This window comes from Ochotona princeps, chromosome 27 (genome assembly GCF_030435755.1).
Source record: "Ochotona princeps isolate mOchPri1 chromosome 27, mOchPri1.hap1, whole genome shotgun sequence".
In the NCBI taxonomy this organism is placed as follows: Eukaryota; Metazoa; Chordata; class Mammalia; order Lagomorpha; family Ochotonidae; genus Ochotona; species Ochotona princeps.
In genome coordinates, this window is record NC_080858.1 from 17,855,020 (window position 1) to 17,877,045 (window position 22,026).

Below are 22,026 nucleotides of genomic sequence, written 5' to 3' on the forward strand. Positions count from 1 at the left end.
GTCAGAGCACAGCCAACCTGAAGCCAGGAGCCAAGGTCCCAAGGCTTTGGACCATCCTCCACTGTTTTCCCATCCCATAAGCAGGAAGCTGAATGGCAAGTGGAGCAGCCAGGACACAAACTGACACTCAAATGCAATGCCATGCCTGGAGGTGCAAGATCAGCCAATCGAGCCATTGTGCCAGGCCCTATTTCACTGATTTTTTAACACTAAAATTATTCATTCTTGGGGCTTGGCATTTGTGGCATAGCAGGCAAAACCATCACCCGTGACTCCAGCAACCCATATGGGCACCAGTCCATGTCCCGTTGCTCCACTACCGATTCCACTCACTGCTAATGCGCTTGGGCAAGCAATGGCACATGGCCTAAATGCTTGGGCCCTGCACTCACATCGGGAACCTGGAAGAAGCTCCTGATCCTGATTTCAGCTCAGCCCAGCCCTGGCTACTTCAGGCATCTGGGGAGTGAACCAGCAGATGGAAAATATCTGTCATGGGCCAGGCACAATACTTTACTTGGCTAATCCTCCGCCTTGCAAGTGCCAGGATCCCACATGGGCATCAGTTTGTGTTCCAGCTGTTTCATTTCCCATCCAGTTCCCTGCTTAAATTGGGGAAAGCAGCTTAGGATGGCCGAAAGCCTTGGGACTCTGCACCTGCATGGGAGACACAGAAGATGCTCCTGGCTTCAGATCAGCTCAACTATAGCTGTTGTGGCCACTTGAGGAGTGAACCAGCAAATGGAAGATCTTTGGCTCTCCTCTCTGTAAATTTGCCTTTCCAATAAAAGTAAATCTTAGTAATCATCACTTCTGTCTCTTTCTCGTGTATGTCACTGAGTTTCCTTAGGATCATTCCTTTGACTTCTTTCTGAGGCACTGTGTTCTTTTGTAAATATCACCCTTCCATGCCTCTTCATGTTTCTTGTGCCGGCATGCTTGACAGAGCAGCTTTCATTAGATGACATTTTCATTAGAAAGGATGTATGGTGTTGGCTGAGGAGTTGCTTGTGCTTCGGTTTGAGCTGGGCCTGAAAGTGGAACCTCCATGTGATCCTTCAGCTGTATCAACACCATCAGGGTCTTCAGGTCATCCCCATGAGTGTACATTGCAATGGCTCCTAGACACTGGTGATGTGGCTTAATGGTGACCTATGCCTCCAAACTATGTACCTCCCCAGGCTCATGAAGCCGAATTCCAGTCACCTTGCAGTCTGTGATGGCAGCTACCACATTCCTGGTACTGTAGCACACAGCAGGGATGTTTCTCAGATCCTGAGTGGCAGTACCAACAGCCACAATGGCAGAACTGCCCTTAATATTAACACAGTATGTAACCACAGCACAGTTACTGATGCCAAGAAATTAACACCAGCATAACAAAATCAACTAAACTACATTCCTATTTAAATGTACCATTTCGCCCACTAATGTCTTTTTTCATTTGAGAATGCAATCCAGAACCCGACCCCACACGACATGCTTCCTTAGTCTTGTCAAATCTATGACAATTCTTCAGTCATGCCTTGCTTTTCATAACTTTCAACACTGAAGAATACCAGCTGTTCTATGCAATGTTTCAAACATTTTTTTCTCTGATTTAAAATTATCATCAGTATGAATTATTTCCTGCTTACTAAGTGCCCTCTACCTGTGTTTTCTTTTAAACAGCAGTACTGGGAGTATTTTTGGTCAACATCACAACAGTACATCTTGACAATGAAGGATAATCTTCTTCACTCTGTTTTCAAGTTCTAGAACTTTTACAAATTACAAGGTATCATGCTGCATGATTCTTTCCTCAATGTCTTTTTCCTCTGACTTGAGAAATATTAAATCCAAGTGAAAGCCTTCAATTCATGGACCTTGAAGGGCAGGTTTGGTCTGATGATTAACTCACCACGTGGGACACCCACTTCCAGATCAGTGCTTGGTTCAAGCCTTGGCTCCTCTGCTGCTGACACGGCCTCCTGGTACTGTGACCCTGTTAGACAGTAGGTGATGGCTCTCAAGGACCCAGGCCCCTGCCACCCCCGTAGGAAGACTGGAGTCCCTCACTTGGAGCTGGCCAATCCCTGGCTATCACAGGCATTTAGGAAGTCAATCAGTAGATGAAGATTTCTTTGTGTCTGTCTCCCTGGCTCTTAACCTTTGAAATAAATTAAATTCTTTAAAATTCAAGAGCCTTGAGTTCCTACTCTTTTTTTTAAGATTCAATCATTTTTACAAGGCAGATTTTCAGAGATAAAAGCAAACACTGAGAGATCTTCTATCTGTTGGCCCATTCCCCAAATGGCAACAACAGCCAGAGCTGGGCTGGTCCGAAGCCAGGAGCCAGGGCTTCTGGGTGGCTGTAAGGCTCAAGGCCTTAGGCCACCCTTCGCTGCCTTCCCAGGCCATTAGCAGGGAGCTGGACCAGAAACGGAGTGGTCAGGACTCACATTAGCATCTATATGGGCTGCTGGTACCACAGGTGGTGACTTAGTCTACTTAACAGTGCTAGCCCTGACTTCTTACATTTCTAAATTTATTTTGTTTTTTAAATTTGTATTTGAAAGGCAGATTTATATAGAGAAGGAGAGACAGATAGTGTTGGTTCACTCTCCAAGTGGCTGCCAACAGCTGGAGCCAAGCTGATCTGAAGCCAGGAGCCAAGAGCTTCTTTCCAGGTCTCCCATGCGGGTACAGGGTCCCAAGGCTTTGGCCTGTCCTCCATGGCTTTCCCAGTCCACAAACAGGGAGCTGGATGAAATTTAAGACAAAATTCCAACTCTCAAGAAATCTGGGTTCTAATGAATACTTCCTTGAATTCACTGATAAACTGAAAAATACTTTTCCCTCCAAAAACTCAGGAAACTAAAGTTTCCAGTTATCTTTCTGTTCTGTCTTGATTAACACTAAAATATGTAATTATGAACTACTAATGTGCCAAAACATATTTTCCAACCAGTGAGTTATGGCCTGGTTTTACTCAAAATGCTACAGAGTAAATGCTTAGAGCTAGCTTACCAATTATTTTAGTCTAGTGACATCTAGTGGCAAAAGTGTGTTAAAAACAAGACTGCTTTTAAACTCAGCTACATGAAAGGGAAGCCATCTTAAAAAAAAAAAAAGCAAATTATGAGAAAAAAAACTAGTGTCTATTAGCATTGAAATATGTCACAATTTATCTTCAGCCTACAGAAATCTTAACTCTTCACAAGGAGATTTACTTTCTCTTATAACTATACATATTAACGTGAGATACTGAAATACAAGATACTAACATCTGAACTATAAATTTAAAGAAATCTTCAGTTGTAAGAATAAACAAAGTAACGCCAAATTGCTCTAAAAACTCTGAAACTCACAGCAGCATGTTTGTCAATGAAATTTTCATAAACTCACAAAAATGTTTAAAGTTTCTATAAATCATTATCCTCATTCAGAGGCCAATAATTATCTAGATAAACTCATTTTTTAAAATACCACTTTGCATGTCATTGCCTTACCATGGAACTAAATATTGACAGAAAAACTTTTTTTTTTTTTAGAAATGCAATCTTAATTTAAAAAAATTCTGTCACTACATTTTTACCAGTCCTCTACAATGGATTCTCAATCAATCAAAAGTCTAACGTAGCCATTAAAGAGAGATCATCTAAAAATAGTAAAACCTAACAGAAGATGTCAAAATACTGTATCAACAACCATGTCCCTTTAAAAATTGTCTTAACACCATTAAATGACCGAACAGTTCTCAAGTGGGATTCAGGTTCATAATCTTCTAGAGATCAAAATGTCCTCAGCGTGGCTAGTGGACCCATTTCAGAATTCTCTGGAATTCCCGATTCACTTCTAGATACCTAACACCAACATGCACCGAATCAATCTGAGTTGGGGCCCAATTATCAGCATTTTAAAGCATTTCTGGTCTTGTCACCAAGATGGAGCCCAAAGCGAAGGAAGTGCCTGCCCCTCCCGAAACCAAAGGCTTTGAGACCCAGAAGGCAGTGCGGGAAGGTCCACACTATCACCAAGCTCCCCGTGGCCGGAGCCCACTTGGGTTCACTGTGGATCTCAGGGCCCGTAAGCACATCAGACAAGGTGTGACAGACATGAGACCTGCTCCTGAACATGGGATCATCTAAAGTGAGTCCAGCTCCTAACTCTAAATATATGTTTTTCTCACCATATAAAACAAAACATCTCTCCATCTACTTTCTTATGCACAAAGAAGTTCTGGAAGTAATAGTCATCATCATGACCACGAAAAACCAATCCTTTTAAGTTGTTCTGCTTCTCTCTTAAGCAGAACAAGCTAATCCAGCGTTAAGGCTCCCTTACAGGATTGCACACAGCACTTGTCAGGTTAAACCACAATTTATCTGTGAACAACACAGAATCTTGCACTGGTCCAGGAGCTCTCCAAGAAAAGGAATTCTGTTTTGGCTTCTTGGGTTTCATTTGTAGCGACTTACTGATTTATTTAAAAGGCAGGGAGACAGAGATAGAAAGAGATCTTTCATCTCCTGGCTAGCTCTCCAAACTGCTGCAGCAGCCAGCTGTACACCAGGTCAAGGCCAGAAGCCAGGCACGTCCTCTGGGTCTCCCACAGGGAGCAGCAGGAGCCAGCGCACTTGGTCCATCTTGCACTGGCTTCCCAGGTGTGTTCACAGGAAGCTGGACTGCAAGCCAGGACTCACACCAGCACTCCGAGATGGTACACAAGTGTCACGAGCGGCAGCCTAGCCCACTACATCACAATGTAGGTCCTGCAGCTGTCTTGCTTTCATAGCCTCACTCTAACAGTGCCTGATAAACAGCAATCAGTCAATGAACTTGGTTAAATGAATACATGAATATCCAAATATACAGTTTTAAAAGCATGTGACTTTCATTTCTGGCCAGAAGTGAAAAACTTTATGGATTATAAATTCTCAACATAAAATTAGCAGCAAGTTAATCTATTAATCAGTTAAAATCTGTAGAAACTGTAGAATCATGTAACAAATTTTATTTTTTGCTAAATTCTGGGAACAGAAAGTAAGTTTCAGTTTTCTTAAATAAACATTTCAGTCTCAAATGTCAATGTTTAAAAATCAAACAATTTTTATATGAGGTTTTGGGAAAAGCAAAAAAGCTGAAGATGAATTGTAGATTTGTACACTATTCAGGTTTTTTTTAGATTTGTTAATTTTTACTGCAAAGTCAGATATACAGAGAGGAGGAGAGACAGAGAGGAAGATCTTCTGTCCAACGACTCAGTCCCCAGGTGACCACAATGGCCGGTGCTGCACCGATCCAAAGCCAGGAGCCAGGAACTCTTTCTGGGATAGGGATTTAAGGCATGAACACTGGCTGAAAGATATCACTGTATCACTCTGCCTTTCAAATAAATAAATCTCTGAAAATTTAGCTAAAAATTCAAAGTTCTGTTAGTGACTTTTGAAAAAACTTCAAGTGGTCTAACATGGAAACTGAGTTTTCACAGAAAGGTAGGGACAAGGGCAAAAAAGTACTGGAAGACATAACTGCCGAAGTATTTGATAAAAATTAAAGTCTATAGACCAAAAACATGGAATATATTAGTATCACTCATCATCTTCATAGAAGATAAATAAGCACAGGTTTATTTTCCCAACTAGATCTACTCACCACAGAAAGAACCAGGACTACTTTCAGATTTATTTATTTCTATTGGAAAGACAGGTTTACAGAGAGGAAAGACAGAAAGATCTTCCATCTGCTGATTCACTCCCTAAATGGCTGCAACACCTGTAGCTGAGCCAATCCGAAGCCAGGAGTCAGGAGCTTCTTCTAGGTTTCCCACATGAATGCAGGGTTTCAAGGCTTTGGGCCGTCCTAAACTGTTTTCTCGAGCCACAAGCAGGGGCCTGGATGGTAGGTGGAGCAGCCAGGACATGAACTGGCACCCACATGGGATCCTGGTGCTTGCAAGGGAAGGGCTAGTCAATTAAACCATTGTGCTAGGTCCCAGGGCTACTTTGAGAAGAAATGTCTGATTCTAAGGCTGGCACCAGGGAAGGACAAGATTAAGTCTGTAACATTACACTGTGCCAGCAACAAAGACACATTCAAAAGAGTAAGGGGAACATGGCAAAAGAATGTGGAAAATTATACTGAAGGTGCTGCTCCTGGCCAAGCCTGGAGCACTGAGGCTGAATAGGATCCATGTCAGAAACAGACCCTAACTCCCGGAATGAAGCAACAGTCCACTGCTCCGCACCGGCTTCAGGCGTGCAAGAAAACGAAAACTCCTTCTTACAGCTGAATGTCAAGCGGCAAGTGTGGAAGAAATGACAGAAACCAGGAAATCACTACTAGGAACCATCACAGAATAACCCAAAAAGAAACATCAATACAGATGAAAAATGGTGAAATAAAGTGGGTTGAAAACAGAAGTTTCACAGGATATCACAGCTACCTCTGCAAAAGCTGAACTGCAAAAGAAATGTACTAGTTACTACCAAAAATAGTATTATAACAAAACTGGGCAAAGAAAAAAACATGACAATTTCAGATAAATAAAAATAGAATTTTATAAAAGAAATTCCTCAGGTTAAAAATAAATAACAAAATGGAAATGGAAATCTGCACAAATGAATTAAGAATTCAGAAAGTGGAAGCTGTATGAAAAAACATGACTGTATACACAGCTTTTCTTCTCTTAAATTCTTGCAAAATATGAATGTCTAAAATCATACATGTGTGCATAAAGTCCACGGTACAATTCCCAATGTAGGCATAACATTTGACATGTGTAGCAAAAAGACACGAAGGTAAGATCTCATGTTTTATGTGAAGTGATACAATAATAACTGAGTAAACCATGAATACTAAAGGAGAAACTATAATCTTTCAGAGAAGCTACTAAAAAAATAATGCAAAGGTTTAACCAACACACAAAAGAACTAAAATGGAATATTGGAAAATACTCAACTGATCCAAAAAGGGAGGAAAAGGAATATGAAAGGAACTAAAGCACACAGCACAGACCACTACGGAGAGCAAGACTGCAGACCTCAACCTGACCACACCAGCCTACAAACTAAAGAAAAAGCGGTCAGCCTAGATATGGGAGCAAGCTCACACCACATACCAGTTACAAGATAGGCACCTGAAAGACATAAGCAGATAAAATTGATTGAAAAATATAAACATATACTATGCAAACGGCAAGTGTAAAAAAAATGGGCAGGAATTTGACACAGCTGTTGAAGTCACTGCTTGGGCCATGCATGTCCCACACCACTGTGCCTATTTCAAGTCCTGGTGCCTCCACTTCCAAACTAACTTCAGCCAGGCTGCAAGCTGGAAGAGAGCAGATGATATTACAAGTATGTGGGCCCCTATCACTCCTGTAGGAGGCCTGGATGGGACTCCGGGCTCCTGGTGCAGTCCCAGCTTAGGCTTGGCTGTTGCGGGTATCTGGAGAGCCAACCAGTAAGCCAAAGATCTCTGCCTGACTCACCAACAAAAATAAACCATTTTTTGGAGAAAAAAAAAAAGGCAAACTGAAATGACTAACGTACCATAAGACCAAAAAAGACCCACGACAGAGGAACAGCAAAGGAAAAAGGAAGCTTTTTCAATCATGAAAGAATCAACATTAATTATTATTGTATATGTACCATACAGATTTCGATATATATATAGATGTGTATATATATATATTCAATGTGTGTATATATATATATACACACACAGCAAAAACCGACACAATAAAAGGAATAGACAGTCAAATCAAAACTGAATATTTTTACATTTTTCTTTCAGTGATAAAATTAAAAAATGAAAGATACATGTGGTTAAATCCTTGCCTTGTACATCTGGGATTCCATATGCGCGCCGGTTCTAATCCAAGCCACCCCACTTCCCACCCAGCTCCCTGCTTGTGGCCTGGGGAAGCAGTCGAGGACGGCCCAAAGCCTTAGAACCCTGCACCGTGTGGGAGACCTGGAAGAAGCTCCAGGCTCCTGACTTCAGATCAGCTCTGCTCCAGCCACGGCGACCACCTGGGGAGTGAATCAGCGGGATGGAGGATCTTTCTCTCCTTCTCTTCATAAATCTGTCTTTCCAATAAATAAATCTTATTTTAAAAATCAGATTTGAATATTGTCAACCCCACCTTCACCTGATAATCACAGAATACTACACCCAACAACTGCAGAGCATTCTCTTAAAAGTGTACATTATTCACCTAACAAAAAAAAGTCTGTAGAAATAAATTAATGAAATTAATAAATACGTGATTAGGACATAAGGCATGATGAAGAAAACACCACTTGGATACGCTGATTAGCTCACAGCTGGAGAAGCGGGACAGGAAGTTCCGGCTGACAGTGCAGACTCACAATCATCTAAAACGGCTGATGTCAAAACCCCCGGCACCATGGTGCTCTACAACAGCACAGCCCAAATGCTGAGCAGGTGAGCAGGTTGACAACAGAAAAACCAGGGTACACTGTGAAGCTAAAAGGAGGGACACTGAATAAGTGAGATGGAAAACTTCTCAGTGTGGGGGAAAAGAGGAAGTTGTGGGCAAAAAACAGGTTTCACCAAGCAAAGGGGACACTGGTAGTGACCCTCCAAAGCAGCAGCAGATATGGAATGGTAAATATAAACGTGAGCCTCCCCACGAGGCCCTCCAGAACAGAGAGGAAGGACACAGGGACAGCACGCAGCGGCCAAGCAGAGAAGCCAAGAGTAAGCACAGCAGTCAAGAGGGGCAAGGTCTGTTCTGTTTGAAATAGGGCAATACTTGCGTATCTGAACACGAGAAGTTCATGCTGGGTGCTAGACATGAAGGAAGGACAGCAGCAAAGTCCCAACAAATGAAGAAAAGAGTGAAACAGCAAGGCACTAAGTCTCAGAAAGGAGCTGATGCCTTCACAGGGTAAGGGAAAGAAACCAGAACAAAAGCAGACATACGGAGATGTGCTAGACTGAGAAAAAGGGGAGGCCGGTAAGATGAGGCTCCTTCTCTTGCGGCTCAAAACAACCATACACCTGATGTGTACTTCCACTCCAGCAAGTAAGTCTAACACTCTTCTGGTTAACAATTGTGTTTAAAATGCTAACTGAAGGGGCTGGCACTGTGGCGTAGCACGCTAAGCCCCAACCTACAGTGCTGTATCTCATATGGGCACAGGTTCATGTGCTGCCTGCTCCACTTCCCTTCTATTTCCCTGCTTATGGCCTGGGAAAGCTGCAAAGGACGGCTCAAGGGCCTGGGCCCCTGCACCCATGTGAGAGACCTTGAAGAAGCTCCTGGCTTCATTTCGTATCAGTTCCAGCCGCTGCAGCTGTTCGGGACGTGAACCAACAGAAGGAAGATCTCTGTCCCTTCTCCTCTCTGTAACCAACTTTCTGAGAATTTTTATGTGAAAGGCAAACTGAAGAGTTCTTACACAAATACAACGTAATCAGAAATAAGTTATTAACTCTTTCAACATGCTGTTTGGAGGAAATCCACTCTGGGTCAACCCTGGGGCCAGAGGTCACCTTTAAGCCTTTCGGAGCAGACCACGGCTCTGAGGAAGAGCCTCGCTCCCACCCCTCTGCTGGCACGCCATTCCCTCGTGTGACGGTTAGGTCTGACAGCAGGCAGACAGATGTGTAGTGAACGCAGACCTTCCTGCCCTTACTGGCTGGGTGACAGCTGAATACATCAGAAGGGTATTACAAACTGGCCATCTGAAATCTAGTTCTTGGTGTTCCACAGGGCACCCTTGCTTGAGCGGGCTGTGCTTGCTGCTGGCCAGTCTTCACTTTCAGGTGAGGCCATCGGTTGGTGGCCATGGCCTCTGGACGGGGATGTTCCAGCCCTCGGAAGGCAGGGGTACCGAGTCCAAGCCGTGGCCACTACAAGGTCATAGCTGGACTGACTATTGCTACTGTAGGGTTTGCAGGCCATTATACGTTGCAAGCCATCAAGCATATGCCGCCTCAAGTAAAACAAGTTTTTCAAAGTCTATCAAAAAATCTGTCTTCACTGGGAGTTGTTACAGAGGTGGACTTGAACCCAAAACCCAATATGAGAAGCAGCATTAATGCCAGGAATAAGCCCAACTGCCAATAAAGGAAAAATTAGAAATGCACATCAAATAATTAGGCTCTTCAAGCACCCAGACAAGCAAAGACCTGCCTATACTGCAGCCAAAAGCAATGAAGTTAAAGGTTTATTAGAAGGACAAGAAAAAAATGAAGTAAACATGAATTATCAGTTTACATTCATGTGTGTGTATGAACAGCAACTTTTTATGAAGTAGTTCAGAACTACAAGTTTTTAAAAATGATGTAGATAATAAGTGAATCCTTGGTATGCTTTTCTGGCTTGGCTTTGAGAATTTTAAATCATACTTTAGCTGAATATCCAGTAAATGATAGATCCACACTTGGCTAGAAATCTTGCTCCTCACTCATTTAGTGAGTCATCTGGGACCTGTATGTACTCTGAGGGCAAAGTCCTGACTCGAAGGATACCCCCGGTCCAATGGAAGTTTAATGAAGTAGTAATTACACATTAAATCTAATGGTGGAATTACCCCAAGGGAATGACGTAGGCCCTCTTGCAATAGGAGAAAACACACACACACAAGGAAATCTGGTTCTTTCATGTTCTTGTATCCGCCTTTCCTATCACTTCATTCTTGTCCACTTGCAACCTCCAGCTCTAATTCCCCATGTTCCACACAAGCAGACTGCACTGCTGTTTCCTGAGACCATGTTCCACCCCAGGAAGCAGGCAGCAGTCGTGAAGCAGGCACTCGGAACACGCATACCCTAAAGAGCGCTTGTTGGAGTGCAGTACTCCACTGCCCACCAGACTGCCGCGAAGGCTTCACCTGGAAGGCAGCAGGTGACAGCTCAACTAGCTGTAGCTGGCTCCCTGTCGCCTATGACAGAGACCGGGATGGAGTTCCAGATTCCCATCTTTGACCTGGTTTGCCCTGGCTGTTGTTGGGCATTTGGGGCATACACCAGTGAATGAAAAAAAAAAAAATCTCTTTCCATCTGTACCTTTGTAGCTTTCTCTCTGCCTTTCAAATAAAACAGAATTTTAAATTTAACAAGATTTACATTAGGAAACAAAAAGAAAAGCCCCTGGCTCATTGTAATCATCAAAATCTACTCCACATGCATCACGTCCTTACCAACCAACCAAAGGATTCCCAACGAAGCCGCATGCTATGACGCAGGCATCTACGCTGCATCCGCCTGACTTCCCTTGCTGGGAACAGGAGCAGTCCCTTCCTTCTGTAGCAAGACAACACCAGCTCTTATGCTACATGCAAGGTCGCTAACAAAAATGATGGGTCAGTAGCAAAGAATGTTGCGTGTGTGTGGATGCATATATTCATATGCTGGAGTGAACAGAATAACTATTTCTAAAAATTAATAAGTACAATACAAACATTTTAAACATTCATTCCTATAGAATGACGTAAAATACAGTGGGGCTCATTAAAAAATATGAGAGGTTGAATTTTAAATAAGGTATCTATAGGGCTTGTTAAACCTCTAGGAATCTTACATCAGATCTACTTCTAGCTTTTGTGTTCTGTCATGGCCATTGATTGCTACTTTCTGATTTTCCAACATTTCATTCCACAATAAACGCTTCATGCACCAAAATAAATTGCCAATTCAGAAACTGCCATGAAAAACAGAAATCTCGTTGCCTTAAAAGAGGAATAGCTATTTAGGTTGCAGAGCATAAATCACACTCCGCCATATTTATGCAAAAGGGTTAAGACCAAAGAAACAATCTGCTTGCTTATTAAAATGCAAACATTACCTCAGTCATCCAAATAGGCTCAACCTCGCCCAGCCACTGCCTCTGCAGATCACCCACCAGCATCAGCATTACATCATATGACATTCTGGAACAATAGTGAACTCTGTGCAATGCTGGACTATATTGTCTTGGAAGAATAAACTGTCATTAACTTGAATAAAAGCTTTCTGAACTCAAACCTGGGGGGCACAGCCTTCACTGTGTGGCCCATTTTACTACTGGAACAAATAGCCTCACCCTGAAAGCAGGAGAGGGAGGAAGGACGATCGGCGTATAAAAGCGACAGTGATGAGTGGCCTCGGCAAGGGCAGCGGGCGGAGGGCAGGGCTCTACATGACCAGGCAGAATGATGCCAACCAGGAGGCCGGGCAGCAAGCACCTCGACCCACCAGCACATGCCTACAGCCTCGTGGTTTTCATCATGGCAGTGCTACAGTGCTAGACTGAGAAGTAGTCTCACACTATGCACAGAATGGTTGCAACTAGATAACACCTTTAGCACGGACTATCACCATAACCATGTGACTTAGAACTCAGAGCCTCAGCGTGTTAATCTATAAAACGGAAAAAAAAATAATAGCTATCATGCAGAGGTACTCTGATTAACTCACTATTAACATCATAATCACAGACACTATTTCCACCCTATTTTCCTCATTTGCCTATCTTTTCTAAGCAAGTGTCCGTACTCCTCCAATTCTTTTCCTACTAGTCAGTTTGTTATTACAAAAACTAATCTCAGGGGCTGGTGTTATGGCATAGCTGACCAAGTCACCACTTGCTGACACCCCATGTTGGAGTTCAAGTTTGAATCCTGAATAATCTACCTCTGATCTAGCTCCCTGAGAACACAGAATATGGTCCAAGTACTTGGGCCCTCGCCACGCGTGTGGGAAACCAGGCTGGAGCTCCAGGTTCCTGTTTGGCCTGACCCAGCACTGACTGTGGTGGCCATTTGGAGAGCGAACCAGCAGATGTAAGAGCGATTTCTCCAACCCTTTCCTTATCACTCTCTCTAGTAAACAAACAAACACATGAATCCTAGGAAATTATTAAATATGCCTCAAAATTGTTTTGGCTTTAAACTTTTCCTAAAGCAAAGAACTGGTCACACATACCCCACCCAGAACTAAAATGTAGATTATAAGAAAGAAATAGTCACATGAAAACTGTGACTGTGGGCAGCTCCTCAAGGCACGGAGCTGTCCTCCTTCAAATGTCCAAGGAGACAGAGGATGCCTACTAATCTGACTGCACAAGGATATATGGATACAGAAATTTCACTAACATTGGCTTCTTCGGAGAACTGCATCATTCCCCAGAATAATCAACACTAATACCATGGAAAAAAAGATGTACTGCGGTGTTTCGTGAATGGGCCTAACTCTAAGGAAGAGACTAAAAGCTTGCATTTCCTCATCTGTAAAACAGAGGAAGCAGCAGAAAGGGTTCTATATGTCATTTGGAAAGCACCAATGATTTTAAGTACAGTGAGGGAGAGTGTAACTAGCACAGGAGTGACATGAGTGACGAAGGGTCTAGTTCAGTCTGTTTGCTAGCTATCTGATCTTCCAGACGTCAATCACATTTAATGATGTCAAAAAAGAAGTATGTGTATAAGGCAATGTAAGTTTAGGGTGTTTCAGGTTACGCCATATTACACCACATGACTACGCCCTCGGTGTGCGTTCCCTCCAAAAAAGCATGCTGAAACTTCAGCTCCAGTCCTGTACTAGTGGGTTTGGCCGTGGGGGCTCTGGGAGGTAAACTAATTAGATGAGATCATGCAGGTGGAGCCAATGACTGCATTCATGGTTTTAGTAGAGGAAGAAGACAAACCAAACCCAACTTAGCAAGCTCCATCTTGCCAAAAGTGACTCGTGGTCTCTCTCTGTTTTGGACCAACAGGGAGGTTCCAGACACTACTGCCATGTTCTTGAACTTCCAGGAATATGAGAGTTTCTTTATAAACTACCCAGTTATAGCAACAAGCAACACCCTGAGACACAGGTTAGGGAAACAGGGTCTTGTGTTCTGTATTCGGATGTGCGGAGGAGGGGGGGAACCAAAGGCAGAAACACTGCTGAATTAAGAGAAACGCTCTCCACCACCTAACCAAGATGGGTCTCTCTCCTCTCAGCAGCCAGCATCAGTCACAAATGTATCAGTGGTAAGGGAGGCTTTTCCTCTAGGCTTGAACTCACCAATCTTTAACCCACAGCACAAATGAGAGCAGGGAATGACCAAACCCAACAACATCTCCCTTCCTTAGCCACTATTTCCCCATTTCCAGAGCTGGGGACTCAACCGTGAACCAAACAGAAAAGGCCTGCTATGGTGCAGCTCACATCCAAGCCAAAGCAGACAGGACGCCAATCTGTAGTAGGGCAAGGGGCCGCACGGTTAAACACCACAATCAAGGAAGGCTTCGCTAAGATGCCATGAAAGCCAAAAGCCAGAGGAGCTGAGAAGGGAAGGCACGGGACCTGTTGGGGACAGGGCAGTGGAGCCGCGGGACCTTGCAGTTCAGACTCACTGCGGCAAGAAGCAATCCTTACCTTTCAAAAGGGGCTGGAAGGTCGGAATCTCTTGTAGCTTGATGACATCCGGGTCATTGCTGACGTTGCGTGAGGCCTGAGAGCCCTGGGCTACGACCACAATATCATCCATCTTGGCTCTGTGCTTGGCCGGAGAAGGAGCCACTGGAAAAAAAAAATAAATAACAACCCTGCTCAGCAGCGGCTGGCTGGTAGGCCGCCTCAGTCTCACCAAAGCCGCCTTCAGAGTGGTTACCACAGGGAAGTAGTCAGGACACAACAAGCTACAGCTGTGCTTCAGTGGGGGCTTGGAAGAGGTGGATTATGGGAAAGCCAATTTGGCTACGGTATTTAAGACTCGCATTACAGAAAGGTTTAACACTTACCAACACTTAGGCAATTAAAAATATTGTTTTCAGCACCCACAAACACAAACAGATTTTTTTTTAAGATTTATTTATTTTGGGCCCGACAGTGTGGCCTAGCGGCTAAAAGTCCTCACCTTGAAAGCCCCGGGATCCCATATGGGTGCCGGTTCTAATCCCGGCAGCTCCACTTGCCATCCAGCTCCCTGCTTGTGGCCTGGGAAAGCAGTCGAGGATGGCCCAATGCATTGGGACCCTGCACCCACGTGGGAGACCTGGAAGAGGTTCCTGGTTCCTGGCATCGGATCGGCGCGCATTGGCCCGTTGCGGCTCACTTGGGGAGTGAATCATCGGATGGAAGATCTTCCTCTCTGTCTCTCCTCCTCTCTGTATATCCGGCTTTCCAATAATAATAATAATAATAATAATAATAATAAAAGACTTATTTATTTTATTGCAAAGTCAGATATACAGAGGAGAGAGATCTTCCATCCACTGATTCACTCCCCAAGCGGCCACAACAGCTGGAGTTGAGCCAATCCAAATTAAGAGCCCGGAGCCTCTCCTGGGTCTCCCACGCAGGTGCAGGATCCCAAGGCTCTGGACCAACCTTGCCTGCTTTCCCAGGTGCATGCAAGGAGCTGGATGGGAAGAGGAGCAGCTGGGATATGACCTGTTGCCCATATGGGATTCCAGCGCTTGTAAGGCTACCACCCCGGGCCCAGATCTTGTTTTTAAATCTCTCCTTGGATTCTCCTGAGCCCACCAACAACTATCCTCATTTTTAGGGAAGAGGAAATGAGGGCACAAAATTGTCCAAGGTTAACAATATTAGGAGTTGGCAAAGAATGGAACCGGCGTGTGGGCATATCAAACTAGCCAGTTTGTGTCCCAGCTGCTCCACTTCCCATCCAGCTCCATGCTTATGACCTGAGAAAGCAGAAGAGGATGACCCAAATTCTTGGGCCCCTGCAACCATGGGGGGACGCAGAAAGAAGCTCCTGGCTCCTGACTTACGGTTGGTTCAGCTCTAGCTGTTACAGTCATTTGAGGGGGGAACCAGTGGATGGAAGATCTGTCTCTTCTCCTCTCTATAAAAATCTGCCTTTCAAATAAAAATAAATAAATCTTTTTAAAAAGCAAAGAGAAAAGGAACCGCAGGTTGATGTATAGTCAGTGAACACAGTGCGAGCCACAACGGGATAGTCAAGCTATCTCCCAGAAGGCCTGACAATTTAATAGACCCCAGTCAAGAGAAAACTCATGCTCTCAAACACAGGATGGTGGGCCCACTACCTCCAATCCCTCACCCTGAAGTTTCAACATTGATCCAACAGGGTCAGAAATAATCACCAGGCCCCATGGAAGCAAAAATTCTACAGGACTGTCCCAGAGGCAGGTCAACTGCCCGTTCCTGCAGAGAAGGTAATCCATTTAGAGCAAAGTCATCCAAACTATCAAGGATGCTCTACGCTGAAACAGCCTTCAAGGACCTTCCTGGTTGGGGTGTGTATCGACCTGTTAAAGGGTTTCCAGTCAGCCTCATCACAGGGTGTGATCCGAAGCTACTGCATCTTCTGGAAAAATCTTTGCCACTTGTCCTCTGAGAAAAGCTTACTCTAGGCCGTTAGTCACATCTTTCGACAGCAATGCCAGAAATCTTCCCTGTCACAGACCAAGTGTGTGATTCCGTGTCCCCCACCCCCCCATCCTCCCTTCAGTCCAGGGAGAGAGGGACTTAATGACCTCTTCCATAAAGCACAGTTAAAGATCCAACACAAGCGTGCACCATGCAGGGAACAGGCAAGCTCCAACACCAGAAGCTGGCCTTTGCTGTGGGTTCCTGGGCAAGGAAGTATATTTTTTAAAAGATGCCACACCTCTTCCCCCAAACTTAACTTTGGGCTCACTTGGAGACCAAAAAGTTAGGGAGAGGGGCATTATTATTATAAGAGATGGGGCTTCTGGGCCTCCCAAAGAAATAGAAAATTAATTGATGTTGTTCACCAGTAAAAATCATCCTTGCAGGTTAACCCCAGAGAGGGTGAACGCAGACCCTTAGGGTTGCTGCTAGATTTTGCTTGGCAGAAATACCCAGCAATTTTAAGGCCACAGGTACCTGTTAGGTCCCCGGTTTGACCAATGCAGTTAACAAGCGCAGAGTTATTTTATCCATCAGAAATCCCAGTTGTCCCGGGGTAATCAAACAAGGAATAATTACACCCCAGCTGTTGTATATGGTGAACGCTCGCTCTTTTCCAAGCACTATAAAATCCTTCCATTTCCACTTCAGAAACTAAGAACGACACACAGAGAACACGACCACTGTCTGCTGTCCCCCGTCAGCTCCTGCAACACTAGAACAATGATCAAGACAGCTTCGGAGGCCAACAAAAAAACCCACTTCCACAGGCGTTTGCACCTAAGGGTTCTGAGGTCGTGCAGCCACCACACACGCCTGCTCAAGAGGAACCAGTCAGCTCCATTTTCAAGACAGAGCCTGTGCTCAGCGGTCCCCGTCCAGGACTCAGTCCGTCCGTCGCTGAGTCCTAGAGCCAAAAATTAATGAAGGCGTCTTTTCAAGAGTGGACTGCAGCTGGGACACACGGCTGTTCGGGGAATAAATAGTGGGCAGGGCGCCCAGGCCTGTCTAGGGGAATCACAAGCTTAGGGACAGATGGTCACTTTTTGTTTTGAATGGAAGCATGATGAGGGCTTTCCCAGGCGTGACCAGTCCACCGTCCCGGGCCCCACTGGCCCCAGCCCGCTCCGCACGCACAGGGCCGGCTCAGGAGGGTGGCAGAGGAGGGCACCGACCTGAGGAGTTCAGATCGTTGGGTCGGCTCTCGGCCTCGGAGCTCTGCTCGCTGCCCATGGTGCCGGGCCGCAGCGGGGCCACAGCTCAGGGACCGAGGGCTGGACAGGGGGAAGTCGGACAGGCAGGCTAAGAGCGTCCGGGCGCCGCGGCGTGGGGAGCGGGAAGGCCCTCTCTGGGGGGAACAAGCACGGGGCGGACGCAGGCGGCTGGCCCTCCGGCCCTGGGGCAGCCCGGGCGGCCGAGGCCGTGGACACCAGAGGCGTCCCAAGGCAGGACGCGCCACTCGCACTCACTGGCTCTGGCGCCGCCGCTCGCTCCTACCGGGACGCCGATGGGCGGCGCCGGCTACGCGCAGCCGTCAGTTCCGGGTTAGGAGACCCCCCGCCCACCCGCTCCGCCCCATCCGCCACCGTTGCCATGGAGACGTCGCTTTAAAGGGCCCGCAGCCTCAAAACCAAACCAGCCACGTTTATCATTTGGTACGTGTGCGTCACCGTGATACACATTTGTACCCGTTTTGCAGATGGACAGAGGTGCTAGATCCAGCATTCAAGTCCACAACTGTCTGAATGCAGAGCTCCTTTTAAAATTTCTATTTTCTTGAAAGCCTGAGAAGCAGACGCAACAACATGGACTGGGCCTGGCAGAAACTGGAAGCTGTGTCTCAGGATGAGTGACACTGCAGCTCATCCAGGGCTGCCGTCTGAGCCAGCATTAGTAGCAAGTGAGCGAGCTGCCTGCCATCCACTGGTTAATTCCCAAATGGCCTCCATGTCCAGCACTGGACCAAGCCAAGGCCACGAGCCACAAGCTTCATCTGGGTCTCCCACGTGTGTGCAAGGAGCCCAAGCACTTGGGCCATCTTTTACTTCTTTCCCAAGTGCATCAGCAGGGAGGTGCACCGTCATAGTTTGGGGATGCCGGCAACACAGCAGGCAACAGATATTCATCCTGGGAGGCAACAGGGGATGGCTCAAGTGCTTGGGTCCCTGCCACCAGCATGGGGGACTCCAACTGAGTTCCAAGCCCCGCCCTAGCTGTTGGCATTGAGAAAATGAACCAGCAGATAGAGCTCTTTCTGTCTTTCTCTCTTTCTCTGGCTCTTTCTGTCTTTTAAAGCCATAAATAAATGTTTACAGGGTGGTGAGGGCCCAGCACAGTAGCCTAGTGGCTAAAGTCCTTGTCTTGCATGTGCCAGGATCCCATATAGGTACTGGTTCATATCCCAGATGCTGCATTTCCCATCCAGCTCCCTGTTTGTGGCCTGGGAAAGTCAAGGACGGCCCAAAGCCTTGGGAGCCTGCACCCACGTGGGAGATCCGGAGGAAGCTCCTGGCTCCTGGCTTTGGATCGGCTCAGCTCTGGCCATTGCAGCCGCTTGGGGAGTGAACCATCAGATGGAAGATCTTTCTCTGTGTCCATCTATCTGTAAATCTGGCCTTCCAATAAAAATAAATAAATCTTTAAAAGGAGAGAGGGGGAGGTGAAGCACTGACAAGAGGCTTGCATCTTGAGTCAACCTCGGAAATCCCTTAAGTGGAAAAGGCCCGTCAGAAAAAAAAAACCAGAAGGTTGTAGATTACACTCCCATGAAATTGCCGGAAGAGGCACTGGAGAAATTGAAATAGACTAATGACTGCCTAAGTCTGAGGAGAAACTGTTGCAGGGAAAACGGGGAGTAATGATAATATTTTAAAACTGATAGTGGTGATGGTTGCACAGCTCTACATTTTAAAATTACTGAAGGGTCTACTTTAAGTGGATACATTGTATGTGAATTATATCTCCCTTTATCAGCGCTTAAAAAGATACCTAACAGTAACATGCCTTTGTTCAACATGTGCTAGAGGCCCAACATAGACAACAAGACCTGACCCAGGTCTTCCCTATCCTTGGGAAAGCTGACACTCTAGTGGTGGTAAGAAAATTAAATGGGCATTTATTATATAGGGATTTTGCCAGAGCAGCTTAGAGATAGAAACATTAAGACTGATTTTTTGGCACTTCTTTTTTTTTTTTTAAAGATAACATCTCTTTAAAAAAATTTTTTTTTATTGGAAAGGCAGATTTTACAAGGGAAGGAGAAACAGAGAAGAAGATCTTCCGTCTGTTGGTTTACTTTCCAAGGGACCACAACAGCCAGAGCTGAGCCAATTCAAAGCCAGGAGCCAGGAGCTTCTTCCTGGTTTCCTACACAGATGCAGAGTCCCAGGTTTTGGGTCATCCTCAACTGCTTTCCTAGGCCACAAGCAGGGAGCTGGATGGGAAGTGGAACATCCAGGACACAAACTGGCACCTATATGGCATCATGGCGCATGCAAGAGGTGGATTTAACCACCAGGGCACCGCGCTGGGCCCTTCTGACACTCCTAAAATGAAGCAAACTCATGTCAGTTACTGTATGTGCAACATCTAAAAATTAAGTAGAGGCCAGCACTGTAGCACAATAACTTAAGTTGTTAACCTGCAAGGCTTTATCTCAAATGGTCACTGGTTTGAATCCCGGTCTCTGCACTGGAATCCAACTCCCTGTTAATGCACATAAGAAGGCAACAGAAGATAGCTCAAGTGTTTGAGCCCTTGCTACCCACATGAACAGTCAGATGAAGCTCCTGGCTCCTAGCTTCAGCCTGGCCCAGCCCTGAGCTGTGCAGCCATCGGGGAATGAACTTATGAATGGCAGCTATCTCCCTTTCTCTCTCCCCCATCTTCCTGCTTCTAACTCTGCCTTTCAAATAAATAAATCTTTTCAAAAAATTAATCGACATTTACAAGTTTATACAGCACTTTAATATATATTAGTCCTATACAACCTGCCTGTAACATCAATACCACTTGCTAATTTTACAGAAAAGTTGAATTTGTTCTTGATCATATAACAAATAATCTATCCAGGACTCAATTCATATATTTTTAAATTAACTAATCTTTTACTTGTTTTATTGAAAAGCAGAGAGTTCTTCCGTCCACTCATGCACTTCCCAGATGCCCATGACAGCTGGGGCTTGGCCAGACCAAAGCCAAGAAGTCAGTCCAGGTTTCCTAGGTGCATGGGAAGGACCTGAGTGTTTAAGTCATCTCCTGGTGCCTCCCGGGATGTACAGCATCGGGAAGCTGGAACTGGGACTCAGAGGTACTTGGATGTGGAATGTGGACATCCGAGTGATGTCCTACCTGCTGTTCAAACACTTGGCCTTGGACTCAAGCCTCCTAAAACCCATGCCTTAATTCACTCCAGACTGGCTGCTCTGTTCTTCTCCCCAAGGCTGTTCCATTACATGCTTCTCTTACCCATCCAGTCTCCAAAGCCGGGAATCTGGTTACGTTTACCACAACAGCTCTCCAGCCACTGGATCCCACAGAATCTCCCCCCTTGATTTCCTTTGCACCTGCTGGCCCAGGTCAGGACCTCATCACTTCCTTTGCTTCAATGGCAGAAGGCTCTGGCCTCACCTATTTCAACCTGCTTCATTTGGCAGGCAGAGAAATGTTTCTAGAATATTAAGTAGGTTGCTGGATCTGTCACTGCCCCACTAAAACTTTCAGTAACTGCCAATGCCTTTAGGGTAAAGTTTAAAATTTGACGTGTGGGAACTTCCTTGGTGACCCCCAACCTCTTTGTTCATCCCTCATTCACACGGGCAATGTTCATATCAGCCAGGCTGAACTCCCTGAAGGTTCATGTTTCATCTGGCTAGAATATCCATCTATATAGTTGAACTTTATCCTTTGGGATTTAATTTTTTTTCACCTGAATTAGATGTCCCTCCTCTGATCTCTGTCATAGCACATTTTCTTTCTTATTTTTAAAGATTTATTTATTTGTACTTGAAAATCAGAGTTACAGAGACACAGGAAGATAGATGAGAGAGAGATATCTTTCATCTGCTGCTTCATTCCCCAAATGGTCACAATGGGTGGAACTGAAGCCAGGAGGTCTCCCACATGGGGGCAGGGTCCCAAGGAGTGAAGCCATCCTTTGCTGCTTTACAGAAGCATGAACAGGGAGCTGGACCAGAATTAGAACAGCCAGGGCTTGAGCTCAACCATACGGGATGCTGGAGCTTCAGGCTGAGAAGGCGCATGCTACGCCACTGTGCTAGTCCCAACATATATTCTTTATACAGCGATGATTTACACTTCTCTTTTTCCCTAATAAGGTTCTGTATCTTATTGATCATGTATATAATTATATATGTATATATTTAATTATATATACACACAATAATTATAGCTTGTATAAATGCGAATCATGAGTTTTTAAGCTTATTTTTACACATTTCACAATCCAGATTTAGGAGCAAAGCGACCAGTTTAACGAAATACATTTTTTTAAAAGATTTATTTATTTTTATTGCAAAGTCAGATATACAGAGAGGAGGAGAGACAGAGAGGAAGATCTTCCATCCAATGATTCATTCCCCAAGTGACTGCAACAGCCAGAGCTGAGCCGATCCCAAGACAGGAGCCAGGAACTTCCTCCGGGTTTCCCACGTGGGTGCA

The 22,026-nt window shown here is 45.2% G+C and overlaps 1 protein-coding gene and 1 pseudogene across 2 annotated transcripts in view; one reads left to right on the top strand and one right to left on the bottom strand.

Annotated features, from left to right (window-relative positions):
• BORCS5 (BLOC-1 related complex subunit 5) overlaps positions 1-17,896 on the bottom strand; it is a 59,611-nt gene extending 41,715 nt beyond the window's left edge. Inside the window, exons 1-2 of one of the 2 annotated variants that reach the window (XM_058655961.1) lie at positions 17,817-17,896; positions 14,362-14,505 (exon numbers count right to left, since the gene is read on the bottom strand). In XM_058655961.1, coding sequence (XP_058511944.1) covers positions 14,362-14,505; position 17,817 — 145 coding nt within the window. In that variant the 5' untranslated portion in view covers positions 17,818-17,896. Of the gene's footprint in view, positions 1-14,361; positions 14,506-17,522; positions 17,667-17,816 lie in introns of those variants that run through there. The other variant, XM_004592570.4, reaches the window with a different exon arrangement.
• On the top strand, positions 9,803-10,274 carry LOC105942198 (mitochondrial import inner membrane translocase subunit TIM14-like; annotated as a pseudogene).
• Positions 17,897-22,026: the final 4,130 nt, after the last annotated feature.